General features: G+C 38.3%; 1 protein-coding gene across 3 annotated transcripts in view; it reads left to right on the top strand.

Moving 5' to 3' along the window:
* PTPN2 (protein tyrosine phosphatase non-receptor type 2) overlaps positions 1–14,970 on the top strand; it is a 90,747-nt gene that overhangs the window by 34,518 nt on the left and 41,259 nt on the right. For 2 of the 3 annotated variants that reach the window (XM_019711366.2, XM_019711365.2), the window contains exon 3: positions 13,003–13,103. In XM_019711366.2, coding sequence (XP_019566925.1) covers positions 13,003–13,103 — 101 coding nt within the window. Of the gene's footprint in view, positions 1–13,002; positions 13,104–13,125; positions 13,179–14,970 lie in introns of those variants that run through there. The other variant, XM_074340405.1, reaches the window with a different exon arrangement.

The following is a 14,970-nucleotide window of genomic DNA, read 5'->3' as shown; positions in this document are numbered from 1 at the left end:
ATTCAGTATTATTCTACTTTAGCTTTTCAGGTGTATAGCACGTTGGTCAGGAATCTATACAATCTATGACGTGATCCCCCTGATAAGTCCAGTGCCCATCTGACACCTTACATGATCTTTACAACATTGTTGATTATATTCCCCATACTGTATTAACTATCAACATATTTCTTAATGCCTTCACCTTTTTCACCCTGCCCCCAACCCCATTCCCATCTATCACCCTGATAGACCTAGTACCTATCTGGCACCTTACCTAGTTATTACAATATTGTTGACTATATTCCTTATGCTATAACCTACATCCCCATGTCTACTGTATAACACCCAATTTGTTCTTAATCCCTTCCCCTTTCACCTGTCCTTAACCCACCTCCCATCTTAAGTCCCTCTAAGAGTCCTTGTAATACTGGTTTGGTGGTGATGAACTCCTTCAGCTTTTTCTTGTCTGGGAAGCTCTCTATCTGTCCTTCAATTGTAAATGACAGCCTTGCTAGGTAGAGCAATCTTGGTTGTATGTTGTTGCTTTTCATCACTTGGAGTATTTCCTGCCACTCCCTTCTTGCCTGCAAAGTTTCTGTTGAGAAATCAGCTGACAGTCTTATAGGGGCTCCCTTGTAGGTAACTAACTGCTTTTGTCTTGCTGCTTTTAAGATTCTCTCTTTGTATTTAACCTTTGGCATTTGAATTATGATGTGTCTTGGTGTTGGCCTCTTTGGGTTTATCTTGTTTGGGATTCTCTGTGCTTCCTGAGCTTGTATGTCCATTTCCTTCACCAGGTTAGGGAAGTTTTCTGTCGTCATTTCTTCAAATAGGTTTTCAATTCCTTGCTCTCTCTCTTCTTCTGGTACCCCTATAATGTGAATGTTGGTATGCTTGATATTGTCCCAGAGGCCCCTTAAACTCTCCTCAATTTTTTGGATTCTTTTTTCTTTTTGCTGTTCTGAATTTTACTATCTAATGATACCATAGATCCATAAAATGATACACAATGAAAGCAACAAACACAATATACTGTACTGTAAAAGCAATAATAAACAAACACAATGTAAAAACAGTACTGTAGATGATAAAAATGAAAATTAATTTTTTCTTACCTGCCATGATGATAGTCATGGTTTGGATGGGGGTCCCCTTCAGTAATCACAATAGGTGACTGTTCTTCAGATATTCTGTGGTCCTCTTCCAGAATTGCAATAGGCAAGTGTTGTTCAGGTGTTCTGTGGTCCTCTTCCATAATCACTGTAGGTGATTCCTCTCCTGCCATTCCTTCCCTTGATCTTTTTACACCACTGACACCTGGTTTAGACTCAGTGGATCTTTTCCTCACTAAAAGTTTTTTAATTGACATTTGCTTTTTCCAATGTTTTAAAATTTGTCTGATGTGAGACATAGCGTTATCATTCAGAGTGTTAGTGGCATGACTTATAGAAGCTTCATCAGGGTGATTTTTTTTCAACAAAAATTTGCACTTCAACCCATTTTGCACACATTTCTTTGATCAGTGCAGTAGAAACACTTTCTCTTCCCTCCCCCTCTGAAGACAATTCCTCAGTTGCCGTCTGTTGCTGCTCCGTCAGAATGTTTTGAAGTTCTTCTGTGGTGAGTTCAGTCTGTGGTCTTCTACTAACTCCTCCACATCATCACTACTCACTTCCAAGCACATGGACTTTCCCAGAGACACAACATCCTCAACAATAGGAGCATCCTCTTCAACATCCTCAAATACATGTTCAGGGACAGCGTCTGGCCACAGTTTCTTCCATGCTGACTTCATTGTTCTGTGAGACACAACCCTCCATGCTTTGTCTATGAGACGTAAGCAACATAGGATATTGAAATGATTCTTCCAGATCTCTCTGAGGGTTAGCTCTGTGTCCAAAGTCACCTCAAAGCACATTTGGAGCAGTGCTTTGGTGTAAAGCTTCTTAAAATTAGATATGACCTGCTGGTCCATGGGCTAGATGAGAGGAGTCGTGTTGGGGGGCAAAACCTTTACATTGATAAAACTGAACTCTTCCATCAACTCATCCTCCAAGCCTGGGGAGTGAGCTGGAGCATTATCCATAACAAGAAGGCACTTCATTGGAAGACTTTTGTCTTGGAGGTATTTTTTTACACTTGGCCCGAACACTTCATGAACCCACTCAATAAAAAATTGTCTGGTTACCCAAGCTTTGCTGTTTGCCCTCCACGTCACGTGCAATTTGCTTTTTATGACACTGTTTTTCTTAAATACCCTGGGGTTCTCAGAATGGTAGATGAGCAAAGGCTTCAACTTAAAATCCCCACTTGCATTCCCACAAAATAAAAGGGTTAGCCTGTCTTTCATGGGCTTGTGTCCTGGCAATGATTTCTCCTCCTTTGTTATGTAGGTCCTCTTTGGCATTTTCTTCCAAAAGAGGCCTGTCTCATCACAGTTGAAAACTTGTTTGGGAAGGAAACCCTCTGCCATGCCTCTACATAATCTTTAAATTCCAAAACAAATTGGTCAGCATCTTCTTTGTTAGCACTGGCAGCTTCACCATGTCTCACCCCATCGTGTATGCCACTTCTCCTCTTAAACTTTTCAAACCACCATCTACTTGCCTTGAAAATATCACTCTTAGCACTTGTTCCAGGGGTGTTTTTGATGAGGTCAGCATGAAAATGTAAAGCTTTTTCACAAATTGTGCTCTCAGAAATACTGTCACCGGCCAACTATTTTTCATTTACACATGTGAAAAGCAATTTTCCCACGTCTTCAATTGTCTGTGTTCTTTGTCTTGTAAGTGTTTTAACACCTCTTGCAACATTAGCTCCTTTAATGGCTTCTTTATTTTTTAAGATGGTACAAATTGTAGATTTGACAGTACCAAACTGCTTTGCCAGATCACATACAAGGACACCACTCTCATGTTTGGAAATAATTTCCTTCTTCACCTCTATTGTTGTTCTGTTAATGATTCTCTTGGCTTTGCAGCTTTTATCCATTTCTCACAGCAAAGGGTGATTAGCAGAGGGCGCCTGAGATGACATGAACACAGATTGATTGCACACAGTCATAAAGATGAAAGTTTAAGAGGAGAAGAGGCTACTTAGATTAGATGAACACAGATTTATGCACTGGGTTCCACACAGGCACAAAACCAAATTGGTTGCAAGAGTGCTCTTGAGATGAGATGAGCACAGCTTGATCGCACAGTCACCAAATAGGCCCAAATATCATCTCCGTGTTGCACAGGTGCTCAGGACTCAACAGCTGACAGCTAGGCCTCAGGATCTTGCACTCAGCGGAAGTCGAGTGACATGTTCGACTTCCGAGGTGTGTTCGAAAACCGACGCATTTACTTCCAGGTTTATGGCGTCGACATTCATAAACCAAAATGTTTGTCAATGGAGACGTTCGAAAACCGAGGTACTACTGTACTAGTAATGAACATGTGGGAACGAAGATTAAAAACACAATGCCATTTTATAGTTGCTCTAGGAAAATGAAATCTTTTGGAATAAATCTCACAAGACATGTATAGGACCTATATGTTGAAATAAACAAAACACTAATACCGTGTTTCCCCGAAAATAAGACCTAGCTGGACCATCAGCTCTAATGTGTCTTTTGGAGCATTTTGGAGCAAAAATTCAGACCCGGTATTATATTATCTTATATTACATTATATTATATAAGACCAGGTCTTATATTTATTTTTGCTCCAAGAGACGCATTAGAGCTGATGGCCCAGCTAGGTCTTATTTTCGGGGAAAACACAGTAAGAGAAAGCCAAGGAGATCTAAAGAAATGGAGAGAGATGCCATGTTCATGGATTGGAAGTCTCACATAGTGAAGATGTCAGTTCTCCCAAAATTGTTGTATAGGTTTAACACAATTCTTATCAAAATCTCAGGAAGATGTTTTCATATATATAAACAAGTTTATTCTTAAATTTGCTGTTTGCCCTCCACATCACATGCAATTTGGGTGGAAAGGCAAAGGAACTAAGATAAAATAGCTAAAACAATTCCGAAAAAGAGTACAATGAGGAGGAATCACTGCCCAATTTCAAGACTTACAGTTGACCCTTGAACAGCACAAGTTTCAACTGCACAGGTCCACTTATATGCAGTTTTTTCCCAATAAAATACTGTAAATGTATTTTTTTATTAAAATGTATTGGGGTGACAATGGTTAGTAAAATTACATAGGTGTCACGTGTACAATTCTGTATTACATCATCTATGTATCACATTGTGTGTTCACCACCCAAAGTCAGTTTTCCTTCCATCACCATATACTTGACCCCTTTTACCCTCTTCTACCACCTCCCTACATCCTTGTCAATGTATTTTTTATTCCTTATGTTTCTCTTAATAACATTTTCTTTTCCTTAGCTTACTTTATTGTAAGAATTCAATATATAATACTTGTACAAAATATGTGTTAATTGTTATCGGTAAGGCTTTCGGTCAACAGTAGGCTATTAGTAGTTAACTTTGGGGGAGTCGAAAGTTATATGCAGATTTTTGACTGAGCAGGGAGGATCGGCACCCGTAACCCCCACATTGTTCAAGGGTCAATTGTACTGTATAATTATAGTTATCAAGGCAATGTGGGGAAAAAAAAAGACAATGTGGTGTCGATAGTGGGTTAGAAACATAGATTGGTGAAACAGAATAGAGAACCAAGAAATAGACTCATACAAGTACAGTGAACTGATTTTTGACAAAGGTGCTAAGCATTTTAATGGTGGAAGGACAGTCTTTTCAATAGTTGGTATTGGAGCAACTGGACATTTACGGGGAAAAAAATGAATCTCAACCTAAACCTGACACTATACAAAAATTAACTTAAAGTAGACCATAGACTTAACGTAAAGTGTAAAGTATAAAACTTTTAGAAGAGAACAGGAGAAAATTCAGGACCTAAGGCTAGGTGAAGAATTGTTAACATTACAACAAAAGCACAATTCAGAAAAGAAAAAAAATCAGTAAATTGGACTAAACAAAATTAAACACTTTTGGTCTGTGAAAAGATCCTGTTAAGAGGATGAAAAGACAAGGAGAAAATATTTATAAATCACAAAGAATTCATATCTAGAATATATACAGAACTCTCAAAATTGAACAGTAAAAAACCAGTCTAGTTGGGGGATGGGCAAAAGATTATGAACACAGATAGCAGATAAGCACATAGGCATATAAAAAACATCATTAACCATTAGGGGAACATCATTAACTATTAGGGAAATGCAAATTAAAAACTTGATGGTGAGAGATCACTACACACCTACTAAAACAGCTAAAATAATGAGGCCGCAGTACTCACAGAAAGATTTGAGGATGCAGAGAAACTGTATCTCATACAAGGCTAGTGAGAACGGAAAATGGTTATGGCCACTCTGAAAAATAGTTTGGCAGTTTCTTAAAAAACTAAAAATAGACTTACCTCATACAACCCAGTCATTGCACTCCTGGACATATATCGCAGAGAAATACAATCTCATGTCCACACAGATATGTGTACAGCTTTGTTTGTAATAGCCCCAAATTGGAAACAACTCAAATGTCTTTCAGTGGTTAGCAAATTGTGGTATATTCACACCATAGAATACTGTACTCATTAATAAAAAAACAGACTATTGACACACGCAACAACTTGGATCTCAAAGGACTCATGCTAAGTAAAAAAATCCAATGTCCAAAGGTATTGTATGATTCCATTTATATAGCATTCTTGCAGTGATACAATTGTAGAGGTGGAGAGTTGCATAGGTGTTAGGGGAAGAGTGTGGTGACTAAAGGGGGAGCACAGAGGATCTTTGTGGTGATGCAACAGGTCTGTAACTTGATTGTGGTGGTTACATGAATCTACACATCATAAAATTGCCTACAAGTGCACACATACACACACATAAACGAGTGCCTGTAAAACAGGAAATTGGAACAAGGTCTGTGGGTTATACCAGAATCTTTCCTGGTCTCATTTGATGGCCTTCTTGAATTGGGTACTGGGCAGGGCCCTGCGCTAGGTAGTGGGAATACAAGGTGAACATGACGGTTGCCGGTCACAAAGAGCTCAACCCTAGCAAAGAAGGCTGCAAGTGGCTGCCACCCACTGAGTGGGCTGAATGGATCAAAATCTTGCCATAACAGTAGCCTTTAACATAGGCCCATAGTGTAGTCAGAGCTCATCACTTGGGAAGCTCTCCTGTAAAGTACTTATGCTGGAGACTGGAGTGAGGATCAGAAGTGTACAGGAAGAGTTCTTCAAGTCATGGGGGAAACATGGCACATCTTCCAGGACCATCAGTTATATTCAGAATTGGAGGGGGGTAGGTTGGTTGTTTATGTATTGAAATACAGATACATAATGAAGTAGAATTTTTGTATTCCTGTAAATTTTTAAAATAAAATAGGACTTTTACAGGAATTTTGCACTTGATACTTTTAGGGTATTAATGAGGGTCAGTTAGTGAAAATATTAATAATTGAGAAGGATGGATCCAGTCTAGCCATTTTATTTTACAGGCAAGAAACCTGAGACCCCAGGGGCACTAGTGATTTGGCTGTTATAGGTCATAGTGTGTAAGTGGCTTGGATACTAGTAACGTTTCTTGGTTGCTGTTTTCTGTGTCTGTAAGTCACTTATGCTGGTAGAGCCAGAGCAGACTTCAGAACCCACAATTTTAGGTGCCTTTAGCCTCTCCTCACCCATTTTCTTCCATCTGTACCACAGGATTCCAGTTATCTATACTAAAAAGTCCTGAAGCTTCCTTTCTTCTTTTTTGCTGAATTAGGTTTCCTCTTCAAGTCAGTTAACATAGTTTCATCTGCTTATGTTTCACAATGTTTAATAGTGACTTGTTATTCTGACAAAATTGTACCACAGCTTAACAACTTGATTATGAACATTTTCTAAAATTCATTATATAAACAATGCTTGAACATTTGCCAACCTAAATCGTTATAACACTGTACTAGGTAGGTACTATGAGAAAATGAAAGTAGAAACCCTTTTCTCTGATAGTCAAATTTAGGACGTGAGGCTAATGAAATAAGACTAATGAATCAGTATAGGATTTCTCAACTCTGAACCTAAATTGCAAGCTGCTTTGCTTCCCTTTGTTTACTGGGCTCAAACCACATTCTTTGTGTTCCTCAGACACTTTAGACATAACCCACCTTAGGGCATTCGCTCTTCTCTGTGCATATCTATCCATATTATGGACCTCCTCCAAATCTTTCCTTAAATGTCACTGTCTCAATAAGGCCCACCCTGACCACCCTATTTAGAATTACAACCTGCCCACCTCCCCAGCACAACTTGACTCTGCTCTTTTTTTCTCATAGCACTTATAACTGTATAACATATACTAATCTACTTAGTTGTTTTGGTTATTGTTATCTCCCGTTCTGAGAAGGCAAGCTCCACAAGGGTATGGATGGGTTCCAAGTGACTAGACCAGCACTTGGAAAGTAGAAGATATTAAATATTAAATAAGTATTTGGTTTGCATGGTGTCCCATGGACTTTTGGATGTAAAGAAAGTAACAGTCTTTACCCCAATTCCCTCTACCCTCAATTTTTAAGATTCTGTCTCTCCTTGAAAGAGAGATTCTGAGTTTCAAGGAGAATGGTGAGATGCTTAATGATTACTAAGCTGGAGCTTAGTATGTCTTATTTTATACACTCTACAAAGAGGAAAGGTGGCCACATTCCAGACTACATTAATGAATTTTACCCATTTTATAAGGACACTTCCCAGGTGTTCTTTTCATTGCAGAGAGACTTGGGAATAATTAAAGAGGCCCTTTTTAGTGTGAAGATATATGGAAACCATTTAATCAATTGACATTCTCCTATCAAGTTTAGGAACTTGAAATCATGATGGATTGAAAGAGATCGAAGTCATCAAAAACAGTCAACCTATTGTTTGTAAAAGGCCGAACCTACCAGATGACTCCAAAACAACATACACTTTATTAACAAGTCCATGATGGTGGGTACCTGGGAAATGCTTTGTTAGTAATGCTTTCCATTCTCACTGCCACTGCTTGGTTCAGTACTCATCTCTTCTTCATTAAATTGTTAGTGTGTCAGTGTATTAAGATGTCTTCCTCCTTGTTTCAGCCTATCCTCAACACTGCTAGTAGTTTTCTTGAAAATCAGACATGGTTGTGTCAGTCCTGTAAAGCGCTTCACTGAGGTTGCCTGTGCCTGCAGCCCAACACATAAGGTCCTTAGAGCCCAGCTTCAACATATTTTGGGACTTCTCTCTTGTCCACCCAGCTCTTTGACCTTTCTGAATTTGCCAGTCCTTCACAATCTGCCATTTCCTTTTATTCCTCTTTATGTGCGCTCCTTCCGCTGGAATTTATCCTTTCTTTCACCTAGGTAACAAAGCCTGCTCATGTCACTAGGCATACTCAGGCAGGCATCGGTTTGTTAGCTTTCTTCCCACAACACAATGCAATAAAGTACAGTACTGGGAGTTATTACTTAATCGATTTTTTTTTTTCTTGTAAAAAGCTTTAAACAAATAATGTCCCTGTTGTCTGGCTCCCAAAATATATTTGTTAACGGAAAATTGTGTGTGAGTGTTGAAGGTATTAAATACAAAGAACACAGTGGGGGGTTCCATCAAAGAGGCTGTATAGAGAAATTAGGTCATAGGCTGGACCTTCAAGGAAGTGAGATTGTGTGACAAGCGATGAAGATAGAAATCATACCTGAGGTGAAGAATAGTGTGAACGGCAATACAGAAGGAGCTCTAGGTGTGCAGAAAGGATGGTAAAGGAACCGGCTTGGATGTGTCCAAGAGAGACCATGTAGTATGGGAAATATGTAGTCTCTTAAGTCACACAAATCTAGGTTTGAATCTGCTCTTGTGCTTCTCTAGTATGTTATCTTAGGCTAATGACTGCCCCGAGTGTCAGTAAAATGAGCATAATACCAACTTCATTGAGTTGTGAGGATTGAGAAGGGTCAGTAAGGTGTGTCATCAAGTACCTGACACATCATAGGCAACTAAAGAAACAATCCTATACAGTGGTGGTATTTGGTTATGTATGTGGTCAGTAAAGGAACCATTCATCAAATAAAGTTTTCTTTGCAGAGTAAACTAAGGTTTGTTTTTCTTCTGTGTTAATATGGTAGTGCTGTGGCGACTTGGGTTTTAGTTCTAGCTTTGCTTTTGGCTCATTGCTTGATTTATGAGAGAAAATTCATATTATTGCCTCAAGTATTTTACGTGTAGGATTGAAGAGGGTTGACTCATCTATATAATGCTTTGTGTTCTTGGCAGGGAAGTACCACAAAAGTATGAACATCAGTGTTTAAAAACTTACTGTTTCCCCCCATGGTTGAGAATAGAAGAAAGGGGGAAAGTCTGTTATGTTAATGCTGTATTGATGAAGTCAGTCTTCTCTTTGCCCAATTTATGTTAATTATTCTTGATCTTTGCCTTAGTGTGAACTGTTGAGGGTGGTTATGATGAATGTGAATCCTCCATCCTATTTAACCTGGAAGATTTTCCAAAAGGAAGTATCTTTACAATAGTGATAAACTAGGTGGAACCAGAGGAGCGGGGTGTTAAGGGGGAAAAAAATGCTTATTGTAATAGGATTGAAAGAGGAAGCAAATCTGTATTGTCAGCTCAGGCCACAGTTAGAGCTAGTCGTTTCTTGACAGATGAAACCATTTCTCAGAAAACATACTGTTTGAGGGTGGGAGGTGAGGGAATCTTCATCAGAAGTTTAATTTTTATCCAATTTACAAGGTACAGTTCTACTGAGTATTGCATTTCTTCATGCACTCAGTGTCAAGAATTAAGAGCAGATGACACTCCTATAGAACAAAGTATATATTGCTGATAGTTCTGCTGTTGGTGTTATTAGATGTTGAAAAATAAGATCTCCTGTGAAATGTGGTTTGGTTGCTTTTGTGGTGTATCATGCAATACAGTTTTAACCATCATCATTTTTTTCCCTTTGCTGGATCCTTTAAAAGATAGGAAAGAAGGAGATAACCATAAAGTACTGTGAGCCTTGGGACTTACTTATAGCTCAAAGGTTATGGGCCTCTGTCATTTTGATAATCTCATTTCAGAGGTTCCTAAGCAGAGTAAACTGTGGGAGAGAAGAAAAAGCGTGTGTGTATATGTGTGTGTGTGTCTGTGTTTTAATTAAGAAGTCAAAAGTTTGGTTTGGAATGAACAGTTCACGTATTTTGGGCTAACTGTTAGTAATGGGTCAGTAAAAGGAGACATTTGACTCTCAGTTGTAAGGGAATGACCTATGTCCACGCTCACAGATATTTTAACCCAGACGTTAAATTATTTTTAATTGGAGAAGAGGCGTTGTTCCTTTTTGTTATCTTTGCTAGAGAATATAAATCATAAAATCACAGTTTCTCATAAAAGAGCTTTGATAGTTTAAATTCCTGAAATGTATATACTTAGCTATCTTTGTGGATAGTTTTAAAGTGATATGTTTTATTTAATACCGGAAACTCTTATATTTTTTTGTCTACACAGATTCTCTTCTGAATCAAAATACACTTTTTAAGTTTTTATTAATCATCTTAATAGAACAGAAGAAATAAAATAAATATCTAATGATGTTGGTGTATTTCAAAGTTTTGTTTTTAATCAGTCTTAAGGAGAAAATATGAGTAGGTTCAGCCAAAACTCTATAGGCAGTTCTAAATAGCTATAGAGTTTTCCAAAGGATTACCTTCCTTTTTCAGTCTTATCTGCTAACAAAATTAAAAAATAAGTTTTTTTCCTAAGAAAATTCAGTGTTCCTTTGCTTCTACTGTCTCTATGTGAATAAATGTAAGAGAAGCAGGGCCACTGCCTGGGGCCAGGCTCTGCATGACCATGTCAGGTAGCACCCTGCTCCCCATTAGTCAGACACCGGAGTAGACCTGCGCTTCAACAGTGTGTGATTCCAGTGTGATTAATGAATTAGAGTGACACCTGGTATAGATTCTAAAGCAAAGGGAAAATAACAGTAAATTCAGAGTCCTATGGGCAGGGTATCAAATACTCTTAAACACAAACTGCTGAAGGTCTTTCTCTAGGCTTATTCCCTCCATAGCTGTGGAAGGGCCTGGGATGATGGCATGCAGGATAACTGAATTCCCAGCACCGTGGAGAGGAACTTCCCAGTGTTTTTTTGTTGTTGTTTTTTATGGTTTCTTGCTTCTGTTGGCTAAATGGGTTTTTTCTGTTGTTGTGCAATAGATATGGTTAACCTTTGGGGTTTGTGTTCTTTTCTGCGATTACAACATGAGGAAATACATTCCTTTTGTGTTATATTTTAGGGATTCTGTAACATTCTAAAAACATGCATTATTCCCCTGATATGTGTTATCTAGGAGAGAGTTGGTCTTTATTTTTTATTAATTAGGTAGCTGACCTTTTTACTACTTCACATAATATAACAGTTAAAGGGTGATTAAACTGTTAAAAAAAGTGATTGTTTAAAAAAACGTGCTTGTTGACATCATCTTTCCGAGAACACTAGTGTAAGTAATTTACTATAACAAGATCTTAGTTTTTCCTGTTAGCAAATGACATGTAATATTTACAGAGGTCTTGGGTTCACTCCAGCAGAAACATCTCCAATGAATTGATGTGTGAAACTAAAGCCATTTAATGTTTTCTTTAATATGGACATAATGTAAACAATTTTTTTTTTAGTTTAAAAGTAGGGAGAGAATGGATATTTAGTATAGATTTCCTTAAGTGAAGCAGCTTATAATAGAATGTGTCCTCCAAAGTTAAATATCAAACGTGTTCAGTTTATAATTCAGTTATATGCTTCTGATAGTTGTGTATTTAGTATTCTAAGTTAATGTTAATTATGTTCTTATGCATGTGCTTTCTCTCCTTGTGTCATGCTTCTCCTCCTTTCCCATCAAAATGATAACAAGGTAAAGTTTTGTACTCCACATGTTTCAATTAGCATAAATTCTAAATCTATGATTTTTACTTTAAAAAACTAGAAATATATTTATACTATTATAACACAAGTAATGAAGCATCTTCAGTTATCTTTTGAAGAATTGGAATATTCCAACTGTATTTAGGTATTTTTAGCATTTAATCTATCATTAAGTACCAAAAAAATTATTTAAATATACGGTAGTCCTCCCTTTATCCATGGTTTCTTTGAGGTTTCAGTTACCCATGGTCAACCCTGATCAGAAAATATTAAATGGAAAATTCCAGAAACAAACAGTTCCTAAGTTTTAAATTGTGTACCTTCCTGAGTAGCGTGATGAAATTTCATGCCATTCCGCTCCACCCTACCCAAGAAGTGACTCATCCTTTTGTCCAGCATCTCCACAATGTAGATGCTACCCACTATATTGTTATAATTGTTCTATTATTAGTTATTGTTAATCTCTCAGTGTCCCTATTTTATAAAATAAACTTTACTATAGGTGTGTGTGTATAGGAAAAAACATACTATATATAGAGTTCAGTACTATCTGCAGTTTCAGGCATCCACTGGGGGAACTTGAAACATATCCTCAATAGATAATTGGGGACTACTGTAGTTGAATGCAGATCTATTGAGGAATGAAGAAAATGAAATGCAATTACTGTGGAAATCTAGTCTCATCTGTTTGAGGCCAATTGTTTTTTTGCTTGTTTGTTTGTTTGTTTGGACCTATCAAGTTGTAGGCACCAAGAATCTAAATGATCCTTTTACTTTTAGGAAGGCAGCTGCTTTATTTCTTTTACTATATTTTACATCCTGGTTGGTTTTTCTAGTTACAGTCGCTAATCTATAAACAAAGGCACTTTTCCTTCCAACACCACAGTAACAAACAAAAGGATTACATTTTTGTACTTCCTTTTAAAAAGAATAATTTGAGATTCGACTCAACTCTCCTGTGGTGCTAATTTATTTTTTCTTTGTTTCTCCTAATATTTTATAAATACCTAAAACAGTAATATTAAAAAGAAATTACAAGTTTGAAATGACAGTTATGGCTTATCATTGTCTTTTTCAGATGATCACAGTCGTGTTAAACTACAGAATGCTGAAAATGATTATATTAATGCCAGCTTAGTTGACATAGAAGAGGCACAAAGAAGTTACATCTTAACACAGGCAAGTGGTGTGATGTGGAGCAGATGCCTGACAATGCAGTTTCTGTGATTGGTCTGCTTTAAAACACAACCGAAAGTATGTCTTGACTTCTTTGGGAAATGAAATGCTATTTCAGTTTCTTCTGTTATTATGTAATGAATGAATTGTAGACATAATGTTTTGCAGCTTTGCATATTTAAGGTGAAAGTAAAGTTATTTTTAATGTTATACATTCCATAAAGGAACATTTTTTTAATGAAATAATTTAGGCCGGTTCTTTTCAGGCAAATGATCTTCCTTTGTATTTGATACAAAGCCTTTGTTAATATTTTGTTAACTTCTTCCATTTCTCTTCACATAACCTGTATTATATAACCAGCGACTCTTTGAAAGCTTTTCTCTACCCCCCTCTCTGGCATATATTTTCTGAGAGTACAGATGCCCTAGATGGTGTCTGGCCTTTCTTCAGGGCAGAGTGAGGATGCTAAGACCAGCTGCCCAGAGGACTGACTAGGAGACCAGAGAGAGCCTGGCAGTTCCTTTTGGCATTCTGCCTGATTGCTTCTTGACACATTGGCCACACCCATATTCCAGCACTGCTTTTCTTCCATTCTGAGATAATAGAAATTATTTTGGTTTATCTGCACCAGCTACCCTTTATTTATCAAATAACAGAGACTTAATTAACACTGATGTCATTTCCCTCCGTTAATGATTTTTTTTTTTTAAAGATTTTATTGGGAGAGAGGAACACAACTTTATTGGGGAACAATGTGTTTTTTCCCAGTACCCATCAGCTCCAAGTCAAGTTGTTGTCCTTTCAATCTTAGTTGTGGAGGGTGCAGCTCAGCTCCAAGTCCAGCCACCGTTGTTCAATCTTAGTTGCAGGGGGCACAGCTCACCATCCCTTGCGGGAGTCGAGCTGGCAACCTTGTGGTTGAGAGCATGCGCTCTAACCAACTGAGCCATCCGGCCTCCTGGGAGCTCAGCAGCAGCTCAGCTGCAGCTCATTAATTTCATTCTAGTTGCAGAGGGCATAGCTCGCTGGCCCATGTGGGAATCAAACCGGCAGCCTTGTTGCCCAGAGCTTGCACTCTAACCAACTGAGCCACCCGTCTGCCCCCAGTTAACGATTTAAATACTCAAAAGATAAGTTGTATATTCATAATACTGAGATTTTTAAAAACCAATTTGAATCAGACTATGGAAAAAAGATACTCAGAGAAATGTAACTCTGAGCTATTAGACTATTTCTAATTCACAGGAACTGAAAATTATTTTACTTGAAGTAAAACATTTCCTGTAAATCAAAAAGAAAAAAAAGAAACAATCTGTGGAAAAAAAACTGGTAAAGAACATAAATTCAGAATTCAAAGAAAAAAAAAGTGGACAGTATACATATAAAAAAATCTTCAGACTTCCGGAAAAATGGCGGAGTGAGGTGAGCCTCTGTAAAGCTCCCCTGGAATTTACAAAGAATCGAACAACAAAAACTCCACAAAGGACTCCCTGCACAGCAGACAAGCAACACGAACAGACCCACTACCGACTGAAATCACCTACAGGTGGGAGATTCGCGCGAGTGGAGGGAGGAGGAAAGGGAGAAGCGCGCGGAGACGGAGCCACGCGGGCGCAGGACGCAGACCTAGCTCAGTGCGCCGAGCTCGCTGCTTCCCGGAACTACCGCAGCTGCGGGAGAGGGAAGAACTCGGACTGCTAGGGCTCCACCAGGGCTCCACAGGGCTGAGGGGACAGCATATAACACGGCTGAACCCAACGCTCACGGCAGAGACCTCGGAGAAAAGACTGAGGGAAAAAGGCTGAAAACGGTGGTTTAAGCCCGCACTGCCGAGCAGAGAACGGAGCCTTAGGCACTGAGACTAGCCGC

The sequence above is a fragment of the Rhinolophus sinicus genome, linkage group LG09 (genome assembly GCF_036562045.2).
Source record: "Rhinolophus sinicus isolate RSC01 linkage group LG09, ASM3656204v1, whole genome shotgun sequence".
NCBI lineage: Eukaryota > Metazoa > Chordata > Mammalia > Chiroptera > Rhinolophidae > Rhinolophus > Rhinolophus sinicus.
This window is presented reverse-complemented; position numbering and strand designations above follow the sequence as displayed.